General features: G+C 36.0%; 1 protein-coding gene across 5 annotated transcripts in view; it reads left to right on the top strand.

Annotated features, from left to right (window-relative positions):
* The window catches only part of SSR1 (signal sequence receptor subunit 1), a 38,762-nt gene that overhangs the window by 2,503 nt on the left and 10,313 nt on the right, over positions 1 to 25,946 (top strand). For 4 of the 5 annotated variants that reach the window (XR_013373731.1, XR_013373730.1, XM_077886083.1 and 1 more), the window contains exons 2-8: positions 941 to 1,053; positions 4,716 to 4,803; positions 6,287 to 6,549; positions 8,312 to 8,388; positions 9,521 to 9,599; positions 11,174 to 11,267; positions 21,658 to 21,721. Coding sequence is in view for 3 of the 5 variants with exons in the window: in XM_077886083.1 (XP_077742209.1) it covers positions 941 to 1,053; positions 4,716 to 4,803; positions 6,287 to 6,549; positions 8,312 to 8,388; positions 9,521 to 9,599; positions 11,174 to 11,267; positions 21,658 to 21,721 (778 nt within the window). In the remaining 2 variants the exon portion in view is untranslated. Of the gene's footprint in view, positions 1 to 940; positions 1,054 to 4,715; positions 4,804 to 6,286; positions 6,550 to 8,311; positions 8,389 to 9,520; positions 9,600 to 11,173; positions 11,268 to 21,657; positions 24,021 to 25,946 lie in introns of those variants that run through there. The other variant, XM_077886086.1, reaches the window with a different exon arrangement.

Below are 25,946 nucleotides of genomic sequence, written 5' to 3' on the forward strand. Positions count from 1 at the left end.
TTTAACAGCTTGTAAGAACTCAAGGAAGTGGGAAAGGCTTAAAATGCGTAGCCCTTAATATAGACTGTTTTCTCTGGGTATTGCAGCATGTACACATGCTTCCTTTCCCACATTTTTTTTCCTCTACTGAATTGCCACATCATCATTCTTGCTGAGAAATGTTGGAAGAGTCACTAGAACTTTGAGATTCTGTTTTGAGTGTCTTGCCTGAGATCAATTTAACGTGACTTGTTTAAAGAACTTTTGCCTATAAAATTTATAATTTCTTGACCTTACAGTGATGCTTAATTTTTTAAGTGTAGGGGAAATAAAATGAAAAGGTACTTAAAACATGTTTGAAAGCCATATGCAAAAATAGATGGATGCATGCTTTCGGTGCCATCAACTCTGAAGTTACCAGTGTAGTTTTTATTGTATCAAATATATTTTATGCAAGCTAGTTTTTACCATGGATGCCATACAAGTATTTATTCCTTGGAATTACATGCTATCAAGTTCTCAGAGCTGTAGTCAACTTTAATAACAAATGTTTCTTGCCTAGTTATTGAGGTTGCTATTTCCTTTAGATCTGAGTAAGGTTTTCGTTTGTATGGTTAATGATAGGGATTAAATTCTGGAGCTTTTTACGTTTAAAACAAACTTGTGTAAAGTTCTTTTATTTGACCTCAAGGCATCTTTAGTTTCGGCAGTTCATTTTCCCAACAATTCAGTGCTTTTGAGAATTTAAACAGTATTTCCCATTAAAGTTAACATACAGTTGATCTGACTACCAATAGGATAAAATCATGAATATTCTAGATGCATTGTAATTTGACATCATTCAAGGGAACTGGGAGATTGAATCACTCCAGGGGAAATATGTATTGCCTGTACCTGGGACTAAAAACCATTGATATGCCAGCAGTAAAGGGTAACTACTTGTTTTGTATTTTATTGTTAGGCTCATTAGTTGCAGCTCAAGATCTCACAGAAGATGAAGAAACGGTGGAAGATTCAATAATTGAAGATGAAGATGATGAAGCAGAAGTGGAAGAAGATGAACCCACAGATTTGGTTAGTGTTCTATAAAGCGTAATTCATGTATATTGCATTTCTAGAATCTATCCTTTTATAGACAAATTTGTTTTTGTTTTCTAAAGATTTTTAATTTATTTATTCATGAGAGACACACAGAGAGAGAGAGGCAGAGACACAGAGAGAGAGAGAGGCAGAGGGAGAAGCAGGGTCCATGCAGGGAGCCTGACGTGGGACTCAATCCGGGGTCTCCAGGATCAGGCCCTGGGCCGAAGGCGGCGCTATACCGCTGGGTCACCCGGGCTTCCCCAAATTTGGTTTTAAAATTCTTGCTTTAAGAGGTTGCTGTGATCAGTGGGTTGAAGTTGGGAGAAAGGGGCCAGTAATTGAGAATGGTTAAGTATTTTCTTGCACAAGGAGGAAGATGTGAGACAAAGAACAATTAAAGAACAATTAAATATCATACGGACCTTATCTTAGAGGGTAATAGTACACTGGGAATGGCACTGGACCAGTGTTGATCGATTTGGGATGCATGCTACTTAGCTTTTTGACTTTGAGTAGGTTATCTCTCTGGATCTCATTTTCCTCCTCTTTCTTTCCTTCATTCAGTAAGCAAGTATTTACTGAATCCGTACTATGTGGTAGGCACTGTTTTTAGTGCTGGGATATAGAAACCAGGTATTTTCCCTGCTGTCATGGAGTTTCTGTTCTTGGCGCAATATATATGTGTTTTGGTGGCAGGGATTGAGGAATAGGCAATAAACAGTATATAAAATGTGTCTTGTGAAAAAGAAGGGGCTTGGAGAAGATCTTTTAAAAAGTCTAGTTCTGGGGACCCCTGGGTGGCTCAGTGGTTAAGCGCCTGCCTTCAGCTCAGGTTGTGATCCCGGAGATCCGGGATCAAGTCCCACATCAAGCTCCCTGCATGGAGCCTGCTTCTCCCTCTGCCTGTGTCTCTGCCCCGCCCCCCCCCCCCCCATCTCTCATGAATAAATAAATCTTTAAAATAAATAAATAAGTCTAGTTCTGAAACTTTTACTATAAAATTATAGTATGACAATAAGAATGTTGGGGTAGAATGAAGATCACTGCAACATGCTTCTAGCTACTTTTATTTCCTCTCTGGACTACTATAATTTATTCTACACAGATTACTTCTTTTTAAAAAACGACTTTTAAACTCCAGAATCAGTCCTCTTCACAGTCTTAGCAAGGCAGTGCCTTCAGTGCCAGAAAGTAAAAGCCATCGAGTGTGAACTTTATCAAATTTTCTACTTCTGAATTATATTATTCAGTCATCCTTTCTACATTTTCTCCTTAAAAAAAATAGTGAGTTGTTTTTACTCTCTTCTAAGGCTAGCCCTACCACCTGTGTTCATGTCCCCATCTGGTCCTGTGGTGGGATTTTGTATTTTTCTGTAACTTTGTCAGTGACTTGATTATATTAAAATGCTACAGATATACTTTTATATCCCAGTTTGTATTCCTCCACTTTAAGTTGCTACACTTTTTCTTTACCAGCACTTTTCTTGAAAGCGTAAACTGTACCGCTCTACTTATTTCACATTTGTATTGTGGTCTGGTCCGATGTATCTAGTAAAACTGTTCTTGCTAAGTCACCACTCCCCTAATTGCAAAATCCGTGGCCTGTTTTTCATTGTTATATGGTTATCCTGTTCAAACTCTTTCAAGCATTTGCGGAGTACCCCTTCCTTGAGTCCCTTCATGTTGGTTTGGAGGTGGGGGTGACTAGTTTACTCTGCCCAACTGCTGCTGCTCGATCTCTCTACCATCTTCTCTCCCTCTGCTTGCCTCCTTAACTGTTGATGAAACCTGTGGTTTCAGCCGGCACCACCTTTTACCAATTACCTTCAGATCTTGTCTCTAGCCACTTACCTTACTGAGCTCCATACCTTTATTTCCAGCTCTCTGCTGGATAGCACCATCTAGATACTCCATTCATACCTGAAATTTTATATGTCTAAAATGGAATTCAGCTTTTACCATCCATCCCACTTCCATAAACTGTTCCTGTTTTGATATGGCTCTAGCAATTTAAGCTTTCATCTTATGACTTCCATTTCTTTTTATCCCACAATACATCAATCAAGTCAGATCAAATACTCTTTGCTCCTTATTACAGCCTTTTGGTTCCTGCCTTCTTATCGCTGGTCCCTTTTCCTACTTGTGGGTTTCTTTTCTCAAAAATAGAAATTCACTAACTCTTACTAAATGAATGGTATCATTAGGATATTTAAAATATAACATCAAACAGTTGCATAGTCATTGAACAAATGTTTGAGGATCTTCTCTTGAGTTATGATCTAGATGTGGAGAATTTTTTAAGTTTAAGACTGTCTTTGCCCTTGAGAGAGGTCTGTCTATTGGGGGAGAGAGTGTTTTACATAAATGAAAAAAGCAAAATGCCAGTAAACAGTGGTGCCCTTAAGCATCTCAATTTATTAAAGGCCTGAACACTTCAAATATATTAGTAATCTCTGTAATCCTCATCAATGCCTGAAGAGGTGCTGCGCTGAGGATTAAATTTTTAAATTAAAATTTCACATTTTGTAACTATTTCATTGATACAGTTTACAGATTATACTATTCATCTGTTTTAAACAAACAATTCAACAATCTTTAATAAATATACCAAGTTGAGCAGCTCTGCATTTTAGACCATTTCCATCATCCCAATATGATCCTGCTTACTCTTTTTTTAACCGCTTTTTCCAAGTTGTGTGACATCTTCTCACAGGAAGATTGTTCTGTTAATTGAGATAGAAATCTTTTGGGGGTGATGACAAGGTGCTCTAGAACAGAAGTCAGCAAAATGGCTACAGGCCAAGTGCAGTTGTCCTTATTGTTTAACATATTGTCTGTGGCTGGTTTCATGCTGCAGCCTCAGAGTTGAGTAGTTGCCAGAGGGACCTCATGGTTCCCCAAGCCAAAATTATTTGATAGCTGGATCCTTGGGTTGGTGCTGCTTTCAGAGTATTGTTTCCTTCACCCTTGTGGGAAGATGGAGGGTGAGCGGGAGGGAGTAAGTTTGAGACTTTTTCCTGTGAGGTAGTATTCCTGGCATTTAAAGGAGAAAATAAATACTATTTGTTTTAACTGGGAATTAAGTGTTCATTTGAAAGATACCTTTTAAACTTTTTTCAGACTGGACAGATAAAGTTTACCAACCTGTGCTCTAGAACCTTACAGTTGGAAGTGTGGTTTGAGTACCTATAGCCTTGGCATTTCTTTCGTGCTTATATAAAAAGCACGTGTGGGATAAATTTCAGGTGCACTTGGGAGGCTCAGTGGTTGAGCCTTTGGTCCGGTCGCGGGTGGAATGGGGTTGTCCTGGGATCAAATCCCACATCAGGTTCCCCGCAGGGAGCCTGCTTCTCCTCTGCCTATGTCTCTGCCGCTCTCTGTGTCTTTCATGAATAGATAAATCAAATCTTTAATTTAAAAAAAAAAAAGGAAATAAAGAATTTCAGGCTTTCCCTGGAACTGAATCAGATCTGCATAAAATCCCCGGGGCATTGGTATACATATTATTCTTGGAGATGCACTGAAATTCGTACTCCTACTAATCCCAGCAAAGCCTTGGAGAAGCAGCATTTTGTCCCACATATAGTGAAGTCATTATTTTTAAATGATGTATTTTCCTTCATAATTATCTTTTTTAATGTGGTTTTTGTTAGGCTGAAGATAAAGAGGAAGAAGATGTATCTGGTGAACCTGAAGCTTCACCAAGTGCAGATACAACCATCCTGTTTGTGAAAGGAGAAGGTAATAGAGAAATGTTTTAACTCAGGCATAGGAATTTTTCAAATGACAAGCTTACTTTTTTGGGGGAAGCATTAGTAATGCTTAAGATTTTTATTCATTTTCCTCTTTATTATTTTACAAATATGGCATAAATATGTATTTTTAAAAACCCCACTTGTGTGATTATCCATATAATCCATGTAAGATAGTATTCCTGGCATTTAAACTATGGGGAAAATAAGTACTATCTATTTAAATTAGAAGTCAGATGTTCTTTTGGAAGATACTGGTTAAACATTTTTCAAACTGCCACAGTAAACTGACTTAATATGAGTGACATATTAGCGAATATTAGTAAATTAGTGAAATATTAGTAAATATTAGTGAAATATTAAAACTGATTAAGCCTAGTTCATTAAAAGAAAATAAATATGTCTTATATTTACTGAGGGCTATCAGCAAACACTGTTCTTAATATTTTGTGTGCATTATTTAATCTTAACAGAAACCAGGGCTCCTGGGTGGCTCAGTCGGTTGGGTATCTGCCTTTGGCTCAAGTCATGGTCCTGGAGTCCTGGTATTGAGCCGTACTTTGGGCTCCCTGCTCAGTTGGGAGTCTGCGTCTCCCTCTGCCTCTGCCCCTTCCCCCGACTTGTGCTCCCTTATGCTCTGGCTCTCTCAAATAAAATCTTAAAAAAAAAAAATAACAGAAACCGTATGAGGATAATTACTCTTGCTAAACTGAGGTTTAGAGAGGTGAAGAACATGTCCAGGGGCTACTCAGTTGGTAAATAAATTATGAAGATGGTCCCAGATGTGTCTGCCCCAAAGCCTCTGCTAAACTGGGTGAAACTCAGCTCTGTAGGCCACGATATAATTATTAAATACTTCCATTTTGAAGTTACTAATTTTCTTAGTCTTCTCAAGTTTTTATTCCTGCATGTATTCCAATTTTATGCCTACAAAAAGTAGGATTTGATTAAGAGGCTTTTCCTCCTTTTTTTGTAGCTGCCTCTGAGTCTTACCTTCAAATTTGTGTTTTGACTGATTGCTTAAAGTGGTATGGGTTACCTGGTTAATTTTTTTTTTCAATATTTTAATGGACACTACAATCTCAGATTCACTTTTCTGTCATTCTTACCTGCATAGATAATAGATGCTAGGTTGGAGGTGACTTTAAGACAGGTAGCCCCATGGCCAGTTAATCTTACTGCTAAAAGTACACAACTCTTTCTTAGACCACACAACATGGAAATAATGTAATCTGATGTTGAGATGCTCTTTTCAGTTCTTAAGTTGCAATGCCAGAGTACAGACAAGGGTTTCAGTTTATACACTAACTGTAATCAATTACTAGTTAGTGGGTGACTGGAGTGTGCTACTGAAAAAGATTCTGAAACCAAGTCCACATGTAGGAAAGGGTGCCCAAATCCTTAATAATGTCTATTTATTTTGTGTGCTTAAAATGTTTGCTAATCTTCTGATTTCTTTTTTTGTTTCTTAGATTTTCCAGCAAATAATATTGTGAAGTTCCTAGTAGGCTTTACAAACAAGGGTACAGAAGATTTTATTGTTGAATCCTTAGATGCCTCATTCCGTTATCCTCAGGACTACCAGTTTTATATCCAGAATTTCACAGCTCTTCCTCTGAACACTGTAGTACCACCGCAGAGACAGGCAACTTTTGAGTACTCCTTCATTCCTGCAGAGCCCATGGGTGGACGACCTTTTGGTCTAGTCATCAATCTGAACTACAAAGATCTGAATGTAAGGCCCTCTAAATTTTTTTTTTTTTTTTTTTTTTTACCTTAGAGATGAATGAGGACAGTCGACACTGATTAATGAATTACACTTATATTTATTCATTCAAGTGCCTGTTTATGGTTGGAACTGTGATGGGCAACAGGGAGGCAAAAATAAATTGCACATGTTTGTCTTCAACACTAGAATTGAGTGGGGCAGATAGGTATAAACAGGCAATATTCCAGCATAAGTGATACATACTAAAGAGAAGTGTGTAAGGTGCTGTAGTAGAAAAGTAGATGTGACTTGAGCTTGATCTTAAAAGAAAGATAAGCCACACAGCAGATTGTATTGTTTATTCAGGTGTTAATATAGAGAGAATAGTTTGTTTTGTACCTCCTTTCATTGCTTCCATTTTGCCCATTTTACTGCTTTTATTTGTAAGTTTTAAGGGCTTTCTGTAACTTTTTCCATCATTTTATATACTCAGATAAAAATATAATCGATTATTTTTAGGATAGTTAGAGCAGTAAGGTTTATGGTTCATGAGAATCAAATGGTCTAATATAAGCTCTGTTGTCTTTCTTGTGGTTTTTAATACACACACACACACACACACACACATATATATGTATATGTCCAGTAAATCAATGAGAGAACACCAGAATTTTACTGCTGGGAGCTGACCTCCAGGTGCCAAGTATTATATCCTTCAGATGAAAGCACGTCTAAATCATTCCCTTCTCAAAAAGTTTTCAGAGAAGGAAAATTCATCCTTTTGGAAGCTTACTCAACCTTTTCTTCACATATTGTCAGCATGCTTACTTACGTCTAAGATAAATTTTTCATGCTGCAATGAAGTTTTTTTTATTACTTAGGGTTTTTGATCTTTCAAAATAATATAGTAATCTTTCTCAATTTCATAGTTACACAGTTTGAATAATTATATATTTTGTCTTGTTTTCAAGCAGAATTAAACTTAATCCAACAGACATGAATGTGTAGTTTTATTTCATTTTGATTGTTTGTATCATCAATGTATTCTGATTCCTGGAATTGTCATTGGAGGAATGCAGGTGGAAAGATCTAGAAGTAAAACTTACATAATTACAGTTTAGCAATAAGTGACAATTTTGAGAAGTATTGCCTTTGTGTGAAGCATCAAACGCTGGAAACAACTATCTGTATTGTCCCAATGATTCTGATGTGTTTGAAAACTGAAGTCGTGTTGAACCGACAAAATTAATCCAAGACTGCAACAGAAAAATATTTTGATACTGAAAATCATGTAAATTAATTTCCAGTCCATTGTGAATTTAGAACATGGATTTGACTTCAGTTCTTAAAATCTGCTGCTGCGGCTGCTACTATATACACTGTCATGCTCTTCCCTTCTTTTTGGGGGCATTATACACAACAGAAGTTACAGCTTTTAGCTTATGAGTGTTCCGTGGGCTTTGTCTCTTTCTGCACATTTTATCTTTATTTTACTTTCCTGGTTTCTCACACTTTTCCACTTGCCCACCCTCATAAAACCAAAGGACAACTTTAGCAAAAAAAGTTGGAAGCGATTTTATTTTGTGGAAGAAAGTATTACTATAATGTTGAGTCTCTGACATTGAGTTAGTGCGATTACATGTGACTTTCTTGAGTCTTACCTAAGTGATGAGAAAGCTGCTTTATATCTGTTAAGGTAACCTTTTTTTTTTTTTAAGGTAACAGTTTTAAGAAATCTTACAATCTTTATTTTTTCAATGCTGTTGACATTTTTATGATTTATTAATAGGGCAATGTATTCCAAGATGCTGTCTTCAATCAAACAGTTACGATCATTGAAAGAGAGGATGGGTTAGATGGAGAGACGTAAGTGAAATTTGCAATATGTATGTCTTGATCTCACAAGGTAGGCCTGAAAGGCTTGCTCCTGTTAACATTTATTTTATTTTATTTTATTAAGATTTTATTTATTCATGAGAGAGAGAGAGGCAGAGACACAGGCAGAAGGAGAAGCAGGCTCCATGCCAGGAACCTGACATGGGACTCGATCCCGGGTCTCCAGGATCACACCCTGGGCCGAAGGCGGCGCTAAACCACTGAGCCACCCGGGCTACCCAACATTTATTTTTATAGTGAGAATGGACCACACAATAAATTTTTGTGAAATCCTGCCTACATAAATCCATATTTTAGAACTAATAGTGAGTTAGGAAAGATAACGGAAAATGACATATACTATTTTTAAAAGATAGATGGCTTTCTGAACATCTCCCCTTTCTTTTTTTTTTTTTTTTTTTAATTTATTTATGATAGTCACAGAGAGAGAGAGAGAGAGAGGCAGAGACACAGGCAGAGGGAGAAGCAGGCTCCATGCACCGGGAGCCCGATGTGGGATTCGATCCCGGGTCTCCAGGATCGCGCCCTGGGCCAAAGGCAGGCACCAAACCGCTGCGCCACCCAGGGATCCCTCCCCTTTCTAAATTCTTTCTGCCACATGCTCATAAGCTGATCACCAGCCTTATCTAAGTTACATACCTCTTCACTTGCTAGATCTAGTTTGTATTTTTAACTTTTCTCAAGTTATCTTGGAAACTGTTCTTAGTGAATGATCATGAATCATTTCTCACTGTATACATATATGTAACTGACCAGAAGCAATTTTTAAATCAAATTGTGCAAAATAATATTAAACCTAACGCAATTTTAATAAACTGAGCTTGAGTGTAATAAATTATAAAGTAATTTTATTCATTTTAGATCGTACAATTGGTTTTTTTTTTGACTAATTGTTCTTAAAGTAAATCTGTGAAACTTACTACTTAGATGTAAATGGAATATAAAATACTTCCTTTGCCCCACAAGTTATTTGGAACACTTACATTAGAATTATAGTTGTAATTAGCTATGATGTTTGAGTTAAAGCAGAATTATAGTTTTACTTAGTTGTGCTGTTTCTTATGAATTAAAGCCAGTTTGTTTTTTCTCCTTTTTATATCAGAATCTTTATGTATATGTTCCTTGCTGGTCTTGGGCTCCTGGTTGTTGTTGGCCTTCATCAACTCCTAGAATCGAGAAAGGTAATTCTAGATGAATGACTCTTACAGCCATAATTCAGAAGTTGTTACTGTACTAAGTATAATCTAGTTATTTGTGGCTTCTTGCTCTCAACTGTGGGTTTGTGTATTTATAGGTCTATTGTACTTTTTTAAGATAAAACCTGAAGATGAGACCTTGGATATGTGACTTGTTTTTGTTTAGACTTTCATACACAAATGCATTTAAGGTCTTTTGGTTACACCCTCCAGAATGATCTTTACCTTCTTATTGTAATTCTAAATCATGTTAGAATTTTTATTCCTTCAATTCAGAAGATTTCATTGTACTGTTTACTACACTTTTCAATGAATATATTATTCAACGTCTAATCAATACAGCTTTTACTCTTTAGAGATAATTTCCAGTTAGCATTTAAGTTAATCTTTTCATTTGAAATAGAATGAATGAATTTGGCTGTATTCTATCAAACTTCTGCTTTCTTATTAGGGTAGGAAAGTGGCAATGCCGAAGCATTGTCTAGATATGGTAGCTTATTCCACCACTTAATCTTTTATCTGTCTGTTCTCCCTGCAAAAAAAGAAAAAAAAAAAAGGAACAACCCATGTTATCCTCTCAATGGAAAGTATAACATGATTTGTGTCAAATTTATATTCATTACTTGATCTTTAAAAGAGAACTACTCAGAAATGCTCAGGTGTTAATTTCCACAACTTTCTTTATCTCATTTTCTTTTTTTTTTTTTTTTTTTTAAATTTATTTATGATAGTCACACAGAGAGAGAGAGAGAGAGGCAGAGACACAGGCAGAGGGAGAAGCAGGCTCCATGCACCGGGAGCCTGACGTGGGATTCGATCCCGGGTCTCCAGGATCGCGCCCTGGGCCAAAGGCAGGCGCTAAACCGCTGCGCCACCCAGGGATCCCTCTTTACCTCATTTTCATAATAGCTTTTTTGCTATAAATTTATGTATGAGGTGTAATGGCATCTCCCGTTTTTTGTTTTGTTTTTGTTTTTGTTTTTTTTTCATTTGAATGAAGCCAGTTTTTAGTTACTTTTCATGTACTCAGGGTCTAGTTTTTAGACTGTATATTTGATACATAAATGATTAGGTTTGTTGTTTAAAAGCAAGACTAAAAGAATTGAATCACTTTCTTCCTAACAGTTTGCTGCAGTTATTCCAGGGACAGAGTTTGAGGTTGTTAGCTTAAATAAGATTTTATATTTTTATTTTACCTATGCCAACTGTATGAGTGTATTTAGCTTTAGCTAACAGTACAGATCTACCTGCTTGCATGCAGTATTTCAGTAATTATCTTGAATTTTTTATAAATACTTAGTTGGTCCACCAGTCCACCAACGTAGGAAGCTTCATAGCAGAGGAAAAGGTCTTTAAAACCTGAAAATAAATTCTTGTTAAGATTTATTCCTTATCATTTATTTATAGTTGGTGATAGGCGCATGATTTTTCTCCTTCTAATTAATAAAGTACTTAAGTAGGAGTATGTTTTTAAAACTAGAAGAGCTTAATATGCTTTTTAAAAATTATAGTCAACATTATAAGAGAACTCTTATAAAATAATGTTTTTGTGCTCTCAGCGCAAGAGACCCATACAGAAGGTAGAGATGGGTACATCAAGTCAGAATGATGTTGACATGAGTTGGATTCCTCAGGAAACCTTGAATCAAATCAGTAAGTACTTTTATAAACTTGGCTGGAAAATTTTTATCTTAAGTGGAAGTTAAACTTAAGTATTTTAGACACAAAAATGCTTGGTCAGTGCTACTTAACACTCATCTTTCCATTACTTGTGGAGAACCTAGTATAATAAACACTTTAAAATTTTATTGTGAATAGTACTTTTATGCTTTAATTTAGAAATGCTTCCAGATCTACAGTTTTATATACAAATGTGTCAATTCTCCATATTCCTAATCTTTTCCTATCTCTTTTTTTCTGTTGCTTCAGTGCAGAGTAGAAGAGGTGAGGCAATTAACTTTTTTAATGGTGCTTGCTGTATATAGTACTGGGGGATTCTGTGTAGCTTATGAATACTTTACAGTAAGTTTAATGAGTAATGGAACAGTTTTCAGCACTGTGTTTATTAGAAAAGCTAACTACTAACTACCCACTGTAGTTTGAAAGAATAAACCCAAAACTTTGCCTGGTAGTTTACATAACATATATTTCAACATTACATATGTGATTAAACTATTAATTTTTATGAAAGAATATGGGACTTATTTTTTCCAATCATAGATGGACTAGTAAGATTTATTTACTTATTTTCGATAGCGAGCAGGCAAGTTGGTGTGGGAAAGGGGAGAGGGTGAGGGAGAGAATCTCAGGCTGACTCTGTGTTGACCATTGATGCCGGGCTTGATCTCAGAACCCTCAGATCCTGCCCTGAACTTTTAGACCAAGAGTTATCACTCAACCAACTCTGCCACCCAGGGGCCCCATAATGAACTGTTTAGAAACATTATAAAAGCAGTATGGCCTTGTATTAAAAACATTAGTAAATAGTACAGAAGTGAAAAACTGAGATTCCCTTCTGGCTCCACTAACTTCATTTTCTATACATAATTGGTGTTTGTGTGTTATTCTAAGTATTTTCTGTACATTTACCAGTACATATGTCTGTTATTTCTTTGTGAATAGTTGATACAAATGGCATCATGCTGCATACACTGTTCTACTTCCTGAGTTTTCATGTCTTGGGTTTTTTTTTAATGATAGTGATTTATTTACTTCATTCTTTTTAGTAACTGGGTAGTACCCCTTTGTATAAATGTGTCCTAATAAATTAAACCTGTTCTGTATTGAAGGATATGTGTTATTTCAGGTGTTTATTTTTAAATTAATTAATTTTTATATAAAAACTTATAGGATAATTCCTCATTTTTTAATTGAGATAAGTGACATTAGATTCAGATGTACAACGTAATGATTCAATGTTTGTATACATTGTGAAATGATCTCTACAGTAAGTCTAGTTAACCATCTGTTAACTACACATAGTTAAAAACGTTTTGGTGGTTTTTTTTTTTTTTTTTAGATTTATTTATTTGAAAGGGAGAGGGAGGAGACACCCCCTGTTGAGCAGGGTATATACAATGTGGAGCTCCATCCCAGGACTCTGCGATCATGACCTGAGCCAAAGGCAGATGCTTAACTGACTGACCCACGCAGACACCCCAAGTCTTTTTTTTCTTGTAACAAGAACTTTTAAGATCTACTTTCTTAGTAAAATTTAAAATGTACAATGTAGTAGTGTTAATAACTGTAGACACCGTGGTGTCCATTACACCCCCATGACTTGTTGTTTTATAGCTGCAAATTTGTACCTTTTGATTCTCTTCTCCCCTTTCACCTGGGCTAGATAATCCTTAAAATACGTCTGAAATTATATACATTTTCTTTTTAATGAAAAGTCTTATTTCCCTTCCGAAAGGTAGTTTATGTTTTCAACGATGTACAATATTGCCTAGTTCTTTTCCACTCTTACCAGTCAGTCTTTCTCAAGTATTAAATACTATCAGATGTTTTAATCTAGCAGTATGGTACAAAATGGCATTTTTCATTTACAATTATGAATAAGGTTTTTCTTCTTTACACATCTGTATTGGTTACTTAGTATGTACTTTGTTGTGAATGGGCTGTTCACAGTCCTTTCCAGGGTTACAAATTGAATTGTTCTCATTATTACTTTCAGAAAGCTTTCTCTATTGCAACATAATTACAGTATCATAGGTGCTTTGTTAAAAGTGAGCACAAAAGCAGTAACAGCATAGGAGGGCCCTTCATCTTCCAGGAGAGAGTAGGGGACATCATTTATAAAGTTTGACTTTTGACCAGAGTCTTAAGTTGGGAAAGAAGGAATCTTCAAAGTTTTATGCACTGTGTGAAGGACTTGGCTTTTCTTCTTGTTAAAAGTCAGCCATCAGATACTCTGAAGTAGAGAAGTAAGAAATATATATATATATATATATATATATATATATATATATATATATATATGTATTTTTTTTAAGATTTTATTTTATTTATTTATGAGAGAGACACAGGCAGAGGGAGAAGCAGGCTCCATGCAGGGAGCCTGATGTGGGACTCGATCCCAGGACCCCGGGGTCACACCCTGGGCTGAAGGCGGTGCTAAACCGCTGAGCCACCTGGGCTGCCAGAAATTTATATTTTTAAAAGAAATAATCGTAGTTTTGTGGTATATGGTTTAGCAACCAGGAGCTACTAGAAGTAGGGATACCAGTTAAATGATTTCATTAAAACATCTGAGAAATCCTTAGGGCCTTAAGCTAAAACAATAGTAATGTGGAGGAAAAGAAACTAGAAAGATATTTCAGAATTGGAGCAGATTGGGCTTCTGGTGACTTTTTGTTTGAGGGTGGGAGGAGGGAAAAATAATTTTGACTTTTAGGCATCTGGATGGAAGATGATCCCATACTGTTAGAGAATATAGGAACAGTAGCACAACATGCATGAGGGGAGATGAATTGAAACTAGATCTGTTGAGAATGAGGAGCCCAGATAAGGATGTCCAGTAAGCATTGGAAAGTTTTTAGAGCAGAGGTGAATCAAGATTTGGAGACACTGATGGGGTGCCTGGCTGGTTCAGTCTGTGGAGCATGCAATCTTGATTTGGGGGTTGTAAGTTCAAGCCTGCTTTGGGTGTAGAGATTACTTGAAAATAAAATCTTAAAAAAAAAAAAAAAGATTTGGAGACATTGGGACATAGAGTGTAGGTGATAGCTGAGATCCCATGAAATAATATATTTAAATTTAAATAAATCTTTAATCTTTATTCTTTTTAAGGACCAGTTTTCCATATTATCCTGAAATTCATCATAGCAAAAAGTGGAATTGGGTTGAGGGTAGACTGTGGTCTCTTTATAATGCCTCAAAATTACTTAATGTAGTCTGGATGTTTAAAATAAAGGTTCTTCAAAAATAATTAAAATTTTTGGATGCCTGGTGGCTCAGCGGTTGAGTGTCTGCCTTTGGCTCAGGTTGTGATTCTGGTTTGGGGATCAAGTCCTGCATCCAGTTCCCTGTGAGGAGCCTCCCCCCTCTGCCTGTGTCTCTGTCTCTCTCTGTGTATCTCTCATGAATAAATAAAACCTTTAAAAAATGAAATTTTAAATGTCTTACACAGAATTGGCTGAAACTACATTTAAAAGCATTAAAGTTTTTTTTTTTTTTTTAAGATTTTATTTATTCATTCATGAGAGACACAGAGAGAGAGGCAGAGACACAGGCAGAGGGAGAAGCAGGCTCCACGCGCCAGGGAGCCCAACGTGGGACTCGATCTCGGGTCTCCAGGATCCCACCCTGGGCTAAAGGCGACGCCAAACGGCTGAGCCACTGGGGCTGCCCTAAAAGCATTAAAAGTTACAGCTAAAAAACTAAAGCTGTGGCACCACTCCTCTCAAAGAATTCTTAAATAGATTGAAGAGGAGTTGGTTTTATCGTATCTTTTCTCCCTGACGTTGTTATTCATGAACTTTAAAGCTGAGAATTACTACACTTAGAGCGTATGAATTTATGATTGTATTTTCATCAGCAAGTGTCAAGTATTTAGTGTGTCATAATACTATGCTAGGTTCTGAATGGTATGTTGAAAAGAAGAATATTACTGGTTTTTTTCAGGAGTTTACATTTCTACCTGAGGGAAGTAAAGGACACGTATGAAATATTTTAATAAACAGAGATAGTATGAAATATTTGAGTAATCAGTAATCAGTATGTGGTATGTGGTAGAGTGAATAATATGGACGACTTTTAAGTTAGGAAAAGGGACCATATTAGAATCCAGGGAGACCTTGTCGAAGGAAAGAATTAAACTTCTGTACTGGGCATTCACTCTGCAAGATGAGGTGCTGTCTCTATTTATTGATGAGAAATTGCTACTGAGGAAAAATAACTTGCCAAGAGTCACAGCTGGATCGTCTCATTCTGAAGCCCATGTACTTTCCCAGGAAGACTTAAGACCCAAAGATGGATAAAGTCATTAAATATTTTTTAATAGTACTTGGCCTTTCTTGCTCAAAACCTGATTTTGTTTCAGGACAATGTCTTACTACCAAAGACACTTGTATTACTGCTTTTTCAACGTATTTGAAACCCTCACTTTGAAAAAACTTCATAAACAACAATGAAACTTCTATAAACAGCATTGAGATAATCTGATTTTCTAATTAAAGTGATAAAATTTTTATCAAATTCAGGGTTTTGATGCATTACTCTCTACAGGCTTATTGAGAGGCATGTTATTAATAAATGGTTACTGGAATTTTAAAATAGCTGGAAGGTTCATAATATTTTCATACATAATCAGTTCTTTCTCACCATTACTACTTTTAGCAAAGCCTGGGAGCCAAGAAGTCTTAGTTGGAGCCTCAGCCTTTGAAATCAAAGGAGTCCTGAGAGCATTTCAGAAATTAGGAGCACAATAACAGACTAATGATAGAGAACAGACTGATGGTGATGGAGGGAGGTGGGCTGGGGGATGGGCTAGATGGGTGCTGGGCATTAGGGAGGGCACTTGTGATGAGCACTAGGTGTTGTATGTAAGTAATGAATCACTGATCTACTTCAGAAACCAGTACTACACTGTATCTTAACAACCTAAAATTTAAATTAAAAATTTTTAACTTTACTTGAATAAGAGAAATGAAAATTTAAAAAAAATTCAGGGGCACAGAGGTTAAGTAGGAAGAAGTGTGGGGGAAAATAAATGTGTTTAGTTAAAACATTATTTTATTTTACTTATTATTTTTTTAAGATTTTTATTTACTCATTTATGAGCGACAGAGAGAGAGGGGGCAGAGACACAGGCAGAGGGAGAAGCAGGCTCCATGCAGGGAGCCCGACGCGGGACTTGATCCCGGGCCTCCAGGATCACACCCTGGGCTGCAGGCGGCGCTAAACCGCTGTACCACCAGGGCTGCCCCATTATTTTCTTTTTTAAAGTAACTTCTACACCCAGCGTGGGGCTCAATCTCACAACGCTGAGATCAAGAGTCACATGCTCTTCTGATTGAGTCAGCCAGGCTCCCTGATTATTTGCTCTTTTAGAGTGCAGGTTTTTTTATAAGTGACATACTACCTCTAAAAATTTTTTTGATTTGCAAAGAAATAACTTCCTGACAAAATAATAATTAAGAGAATTTAAAGAATAATGAATTCTTTTCTTTATTAATAAATAATCATGTTGAAATTTCTTCAGTTTCAAAAACATTCTTTATAATTCTTTTTTCCGATATAGGATGATACATCTGGTGGTTTTGTCTTAAGTCCCTTTTAATTTATGGCACCTCAAGAAATTGGCCTCTTGTCCTGGAAAGGGGCTTCTCACACTTTAACATGTATACAAATCACTTGAAAATCTTGTTTATGATAAAGGTTCGGATTCATTTGCTCTAGGATGGGGCCTAAATGTTGGTGTTTCCTACAGGCTTCCAGGAAATGCCAGTGCTGCTAACCCATTGATTCACTGAGGAATGAGACTCTAAAAAGTCCCTTGTTCCAGATTTCTCTGATTGTTTTCTCCTGGTGCCTTTTAGTTAAAATTTGTTTAACTTGGAAGATTAATCTATAGCTTTGATTAGATTGAAATATTTTTGGCTGATAGCATACATCATAACTCATAAGTACTTCTCCCTGCATCACATCGAGAAACTGTATCTGATTGTCCCATCATTAGTGATGCTAAATTGAGCACTAGATTAGGGCAGTAGGCATAAGATCTTTCCATGTAACCAGGAGAAGGTAGTTGTTTCTGCTTGCAACCTAGAAGTTATCTGTGTGGTATTAGTTTGTCATCACACCGATATCCAGTTCTCTAAACGTTTCACTCGTTGAAAATCCTTTCTTGAGTCAATGTTTCAGAAGTCTTAAGTGATCATTTTTCATTGAAATTTCTTTGATTTTTGCTAATTGCCTTTTTTTTGTTTTTTTGGTAAAGTAGTTCTTTCCTTCATCAATTGGGACTTTTTGGTTACTTTATAAAAGACAGTTCCTACTGGAAAAGCAGGATAAGTACTTAATTCTTCTCTTTATTTTCCAGTTTTCAAAGAGTTAGTTTAAAAACCACCCCAATGTAACAAATGAGATTTTCCTAATTTTCTCCTTTGTTTTTTAATTATCATGTATAAACTCAGTTTTTCATAGAATCGGTGTATTTTAGTCAGCTCTCTTCTTTTTTGATGCTACGATTGTTACAGTTTTGACTACTGGTTGCCTTTTTACACTTGATCTCAGCCAAAAAGCTGAGAAGGGATTACTGATTGCCTTTTTTTTCTTTTTTTTTTTTTTTACTGGTTGCCTTTTTGAACCATCTTTAATTGTATCCTTTTGATCTTTGACCCTTTACTTGTTAGATCAACTAGGTAATCTAGACATTTTGTACTTGCTCAAGGCATGGAGCAAGCTGCCTTTCCAAGGACCCCTGGATGACATTAGAAGTGAAAATCTAGATTTTAGGGATGTTACTGATACTGGGTGACATTATTTCTAGGCTCATTCTGTGAACTGAGCTAGAAAATACATATTTTTTCAAATAAATCCTGAAATCATAGTGATATTTTCAGGTCAATTTTAATATTTTTACTTGATTTTTTATTCTTATATTTTATATTACACATGATTCCTTAAAGCAGTAGTTCTTAAATTATAGCACTCACCAGAACCATGTAGCCTGTTTCTTACCCCTGCTAGCCACTCCCCTCCCCCAAGTTTCCAGTCTAGTAGGTCTGGGTAGGGCCAATAATTTGTATATCCATGTTCTTAAGTGATTTTTGAGGCTACTGGTCCAGACATACTTTAAGAACCACACTTAGAGTTTTCCCAGACTAGACATTGAGCAGATTGAAGATAATTTAGAAAAAAAGTAGCCAATTCTTTCAAAGATAGGACATGTGCTTTGCATATTTGAGGACATAATGGAGAAAACCAAGAGAAATTTTAGAGATAATAGAACAGGAGGTTTTTGTGGAAGTGGAAGGTCTCTCAGGCTTCCAGGAATTTTGGGGAGGGGTAATGTGAGGACGAATAGGTTTCAGGGGCCACTGTAAATTTGGCAAGAGGTTTTTCTCGTCTCCTCCTCACTCAATGAGAATTGTAAAGGAAGGAGGGGTAGTTTGAAACAATTTGAGCCTGCTACTAATACATTTTTCTCCTTATATGTTTTGCATTTCAGATTAGGGTGCTTCAATTACTTTTAAACGTATACATAAGGAACCTTAATCAGAAACTTACAAAGATGAAGTCTTTTGTGTAATTTGACTTTCTTTTTAACTCGGGGATCCATTAGGAAGCTTGAAATTTTAATTTCATTAATTACAAAACTCATCTGACAACTATTTGTATAGTATGACTCCCCAGGTATGATAGGAGATGGAATAGATTAGTCTGAGAAGGGGTTGGTGAGGGACTAGTTGAAGTTTCTGCTAACATTTTGCTTTTGTCTTTTCTAAAAATGAAAAAAAAGTCAGTTTTACCACTGTTTTACTCACTGATTAGGTGAGTTTTATAACATCTTTTTTTTAAAAGGCATTTTCAGATCTGCCCCATTTACTGAATCTCATTAACATCATGTTCCAGTGTTTTTTGTTCTTTCAGTTGATTTCTTGTTTCATAGTTTAAGCTTTGCTCTTAAAAGCTAAAATATTTCGACCTTAATATGTTCGATTTTTTAAAAAAATAGTTTCTTAGGGTTTTTGGTGGGGGAAGTGATAAGAGGGGCTTGTTTTTTCTTTGGTGGCTGAAAAGCATCATTACACAAAACATTTTTGTTGAAGTAAAATGCTACTTTATGGACTCTTGAGATATTTGGAGCCATTTCCCCAACAGCCAAATAACTCTAGAGTGCTATTTTATTACTGTTTCTCATTTATCTGCTTCTTAACTTGCTGTGCTAGGCAGGTGATGGAGGTTTTTAGACTCATTGTTAAGGTAGACAGAGTTGGCTGCCTTGCTGGAATTTAATTGATATGTGTTGAGACAGGCATCGCAGGTCCTCTGAGGCTCTTTTTCATGTATTCTCATATTTAAAACCCTGCTGCAGGTGGTTGAGATTATTGGAAGTCCGTAAATCACCACTTCACATCTGCATAGTAACCGCTGTATTCACACAGATGGCTGTTAGATTCTAAAATACTTTTTGAGAGGCGCTTGGGTGGCTTAGTTGGTTAAGCATCCTGACTCTTGATGTCAGCTCAGGTCTTAATCTCAGGGTCCTGAGTTTGAGCCTGCATTGGGCTCCATGCTGGGTATGGAGCTACTCAAATAAAATATTATCTAATAGTTGGCCAGTTGCATAAAGGCCAGTTATGAACGGTTCAGTCTAACCGTTCTGAAATCTGATGAAAGTTGTAGACTTTCTTGAGAAAAATACTTCTATGCTCAGTTTTGGGTGAGTTGAGCCCCCTCTGAACACATCATTAACCTATTTTAATAAAATTCCAAGGTCAGTTTTCACATGATCTGCAGACTCCGTCTTAATAAATTATAGTCCTTGACTCTTAAGCATATTTTTAAAAAAAGAATTTAGTTGTTAAATATTCTTGGGCATCTCTGGGTGGCTCAGTGGTTTAGTGCCTGCCTATAGCCCAGGGCGTGATCCTGGGGTCCGGGGATCGAGTCCCACATAGAGCTCCCTGCATGAAGCCTGCTTCTGCCTCTGCCTGTGTCTCTGCCTCTCTCTCTCTCTCTCTCTGTCTCATGAATAAATGAATAAAATCTTAAAAAGAATATATTGATAAATTATTTACTGTATATTTTAAAACTATAATTAGGATGATCTGGCAGTTTTAGAAAATAAAAATTAAGATCTTTTAGGTAGATTTTTTTCTCATAATCGTTGTTCATGAAATGCTTACAAAATAAATCCCATACTTTGATGTGAAATGTTTTTTCCACCCCTTCATTTTTTTAAGCTGGAAAAATAATTATAGTTTCTAACTTATTCCAGAAAGGGCTTGACTTCCTAATATGTAAAGTGCTCCTAGAAATTGAAAAAGTATGGTCAGAGAAGAAGACAGCCTCATTTAAAGAAATGTAGAGGGACGCCTGGGTGGCTCAGTGGTTGAGCTTCTGCCTTTGGCTCAGGGCATGATCTCACATCGGGATCGAATCCCACATGGGGCTCTTTGCGAAGAGCCTGCCTCTCCCTCTGTCTGTGTCTCTGCCTCTCTCTCTGTCTCTCATGAATAAATAAATAAAATATATTAAAAAAAAAAAAGAAATGTAGATACTGTTCTTCCTGGATGGAAGCAGAAACTCACCACCAATTTAGCTTTTGTTTAATAGACCCTGCTAGGACTCTAAGAGATAAAGAGAAAAAGTACAGGGATGCCTGGGTGGCTCAGCGGTTGGGTGTCTGCCTTCGGCTCAGGGCATGATCCTGGAGTCTGGGGAACGAGTCACATCGGGCTCCCTGCGTGGAGCCTGCTTCTCCCTCTGCCTGTGTCTCTGCCTCTCTCTCTGTGTCTCTCCTGAATAAATAAATAAAATCTTTAAAAAAAAAAAAAAAAGTACAAAGAATGCTTACATGTGAAGGGTGATGTTTTTAGTATTGATCTTCTGTCTAAAAATTTCCTTTAACCTGCTGCTCATACCAGGCGAATTTATGAAATTACTAAAAATTATGCAAACTGCATGGCTGCATTTATAGATATTAATTTGTAGCCAGTATAGGTGTTTTTAAAGCTTTAATTTCATACCTTTGGCACTATTTCCAAAGTGTTTACTTTTGCATGTATAAACATACTAAATTGTGGAATTTAAGATTTTGCTTGGTGGCTTCAATATCACAGTAACCAAGATTAGATCTTTTGCCACCCTAATTGTACAAAGTTTTGTTTGAATTGAGTTACCTCTTGAAGGATTATTTTAAAGGCTAGTTTAACAACCTATACTAGATAAGAGGCAATTTTTACTAGGGTATTTGTGTGTGTGTGTGTGTGTTTTAAACTTAATGGTAAAGTGGAAGGAAAATGCTTTTTAAAGATCTTTTGAATCCATCATACTTAAAATAAGCAAGTTAAAACTTTCTCTTTTCTTCCAGATAAAGCTTCACCAAGAAGGTTGCCCAGGAAACGGGCACAGAAGAGATCAGTGGGATCTGATGAGTAAATGTTCCTTTGTGCAACAATTCAGTCTTTACTTAACCTGCCCTAATGTTTTTCGGCCTGATGGGAATTAGTGCAGAGAAGCCATATCACCATAGAAGGCAACTACTACTTATGTGTGGACTGAGCAATCAGAGTCTGTGGCGATAATAATATTACTGAAAATGCACTGCATTCATTTTTCTAAAGTAACAAATTTGGTTTTTTTTTAAGCCATTAAAAATCTATGTGTGTGCGTGTGTATGTATGTGAGCAGTTAGTGTTACCAGAATCATTGTTGAACTACCTGAAGCCTGCCTTTAGAATACTAAATATAATGCTGTTGTCTCTTTTTGACATTTCCTAGTATTTCCCCAAAAAACTCAAAAGAATATTTGTCCAATATGATTGTGGATGTCCTGCCTTAGACTGTTGTAAAGAAAACAATTTCTCTTTTAGAATTGCTCAAATCTCAGTTGACGGCACAAATTAAGTGTTTTGTTGTTGTTGCTGTTTTACAACTAGTATTCTAAAGGCATAGACAGGAGTAGCTGCTTTTTAGCAATAGAATTGTTTTGGTATTTTGCTGCTGTTTACTATGATGCGCACCTTCAGAAAACTTCCCAAATGAGCCCAAGGAATTTGGGGATTTCTAGCAACAAAATTGTGAAGCATGAGAATTCTGCCGATTTTGATATATAAAATCCACCCCACCCTCTCTTTTCCTATTTCTTTCTTTCTTTTTTACAAAAAGAAAATGGTACATTTGTGGGACCCGAGTGTATTATCCATTGTTTTATTTCTGACCCACTTAGATTTTTTTGTTTTTTTTTGTTTTTTTTTTTAAGAGATCATTTATTTCTTTCCTTAATAGAAGTATCTTGTTTGAGAAAAATTGTCTTGGTCTATAGACTAAGCAAAAAGTCAGTTTATTGGGGCAGATATATATTATAAGTAATACTAATCTGTAAAAAAAAAAAAAAAGTTGGATATTTTTTAAGTTAACCAATTCATTTTTATCTATTTTTTTTTTTTTAGTATTTTGGTTGTCCAGAATAGATTTTTTTAGTAATCTGAAGAATTCAAAAATTTTAAGCACTTAAGATCTCAGAATCAAAACTAAATTGGACTTCATAAAATGCTCTTGTCCTAGGTAGTAAATTAAGTTTGGCATTATTGTCAGACTGGATAAAGGGTAAGTCAAATAGTATGAATAGATAAGAGGCTTTTCCCCTCTGTCTTTAAGCCATATTCTTCCACATATATTTTGTAAGGAAATGGTAACTGAAATTCTAGTGGCTGTTTAATTCCTGATCTATTACAATGAACTGACCCCTCCTCCCCTCCTCACTATAATCCCCACCCATGCCCACATGAAACAACAGCAAAATAAGATACACAAATAAAAAAATCTTTCCAAGTTCTTTAAGTATTTAAACATCTGAGCCAAAGCCTATGACAATAGAATAGAAGTTATTGTATAGTTGTTAAACTTCTACAACTTTGCAAATAGGGGCTAAGGTGTCAAATTATCTATATTGGCATTGCTGAACTATAAACTTTCTATACCTGTAATATAAAGTGTTTGAGTTTTTAATTGGGCTGTATGATTAGTAGCTTATTTTGAAAAAGCTCTATGAGCTGTAAAAACTTGCATGTTTTTTGTTTAATGTAATATAGGAGACCCTCTACCCTCTCAAGGAATATATTTCAAAAACATTGTTTTGTGAATTTCTAAGTTTGTGATACTAGAACACAATGCAGTGAGGTATAATTACAAAATTTAAATGGCTTCTAGACCGTTTCATTGACTACTTGTGGTACTTAGGCAGTGGCAAAGCCACGCTGAGTTACAGGTGCCAGCCCTTCTGACTCCTAAGTAATTTGCCTTACATACTAGCCTTTCCACTGCTGAGGTTCAAATTAGTGCCTCAGAAAATATTTGTCATGTTTTATTTTTTAGCATAGATTGGGAACAGTTGAAAACTCTTAAATCCTCAGCTGCCAGGGTCTTCTATAGTATCAGTATGTGTTTAGCAGAAACTAACTCCATAATGAATGGAATTCAATTCCACACATGGTTTGTTCAAGCACACTTAATAAGTAGCCTATTTTTTAAATGTCTTTTTTAAATGTAAATATTTGGATGAAGTTTTTAAAGTTTGTTTTGATATATTCATTTGCTATACCAACCATGGTTTCAGAATTCACCTTTTGAGCAAATTGGTTTCAGAATCTGTAAAATGAACCAAGAATCTTGTGTATCAAACCTGTCACGCAGACATGTGAGAATAATGTGTTCATAAAGCATGGATCTTGCTTTGGTTGTATAGCTTCATCATTCATTTCATGGTCTTACTAGTGAGTGACTTTTCAGACTGCCCCTGCCCTCTGAACTGTTGTCTGAACAGGGCGGGTGGGTAGGGAATGGGGACCTGCAAGGTCCTGAGGAAGATAGAAGTCAGAAGAAAAGGAACATGTACTTGATTTTCATGGTTTTTAATTTTCAGTAAGTTTCAGAAAACAGGGATTTTTGATAGGAAAAGGCAAATTTAGATCTAAGAAAAAAACACTAAAAAGCCATTGCCTTAAACGTGTATTTGCAGTCCATCAGCCTATAATCGTATTTGCCTCTGTTGAGGAGTAGTTTAATGGTAGTGATGTGACCTTGAAATCTTTGTTTAATGACTTACAGTATTTTGGAGGCACAGTCATAGTAAATTAACATACCAGTCTGTCATACAGAATTCATGTTTTTTGGTACACTGATATTCATACCCTTGGTTGGAAGAAGAAAGAAATTTGGTTAGTGCATTTAAATAATGATGGGTTTTGTTTTGGTTTGGTTTTTCTGCATTGAACTTGGCAATCCACACAAAATCACCAAGATTTTGATAGGTTACAATCCTTGGTTTTTCACTATTTTAGTTCCAAAATTAGACGTTAGCTTAAATTTAAAAATTGGAATTTGTATTTCCAGGTATACTTGAAGTTATTTGCCACATTTATGGACAGCATCACTTATAGCTGTAAAGTTAATACGTTTGTTCTAATTTTACTAAATAAAATCCTACTTTGAACTAGTATCTCCAGCTTAGTGAAGAGCCACCTGACCTGTCACCCCCTTACTACTAGCATAAGCGGAATATTAGGATAGTAGGAGGCAGGAACAGGACTTAACTGACCTGCAAACATCTCAGCAGTTTCTTTAGGGGCTCTTAAGAACCTTACTAGTTAATATTTGTATGGTTTTTATTCTTTATTCACACAGAAGCAGCCTGGACTTTTATAGTAATGAATTCTACATAGAATCTGAAGTTTTCCCTTTTTTCAGACTTTGTAATCATTTAGGATTATGGCTGTGAGGTTCGGGTACCACTTAGCTGCTTTTTAAAAGGCGGTAGGAAAGGAACTCATTTATTAAACATCAGCCATGGATTGTGTTCTTTTGGGCCTTTCCATTCACTGTCTAAGAAACCTTCACAAAAACTCCCTGAATGAAGGTGATTTTCCCTGTATAGATGGAAAAAACAAAACCTCCCCCAAGTTTAGGTGGCTTGTTCAAGGTGTTATATATTGAATCTAAATAGATTTCTAAATAGATTCAGAGCTTTTTCTAAAAAGTCCCACATTCTTTCCTCAGCATCATGTTTAAGATGGAAGTTTTATAAAACCATTTGGGCAGCTTACAAATACTTGGTTTTCCAGAATTCGGCAACCAGAAAGTTCCAATAAAGTACTGAATATATCTATACTTGTACTATACAATAGTATATAAATGCCACTCAACCTCAGAACACTGTAAAACCCCAAAGAGTCTTTGAGCTGTTTTTTAAATTGATTTGGGTGTGTGTTTGTGGTGTATATTATGTAATTTTTGAAATTTTTTATATAATTCAGTTCTCTGCAATCCCCTACTTAATCTCAGTAATGACACCTAATGACACCTGTTAATTAAGTGTACCCCTAATTAACAAAATCATGGTCTTTAAAAATATTTTCTTTAAAATATGGTAGTTTGGGTGGGTTTTTCAAGTTTTAAAGGGTTGGAGATTCATATCCATGTTAAAAGAGGAGAGTGAAGTACAGTTGACCTCTTAACAATGGGTTTGAACTGCACTGGACAACTTACACATGGATTTTTTTTCAATATGGTACTATAAATGTATTTCCTCTTAGATTTTAGTGAACTTTTTTTTCTGGCTTTATTGTAGGGATAGCATATATAATACATATACAAAATATG

Source organism: Canis aureus, chromosome 37 (genome assembly GCF_053574225.1).
Source record: "Canis aureus isolate CA01 chromosome 37, VMU_Caureus_v.1.0, whole genome shotgun sequence".
Lineage (NCBI taxonomy): Eukaryota > Metazoa > Chordata > Mammalia > Carnivora > Canidae > Canis > Canis aureus.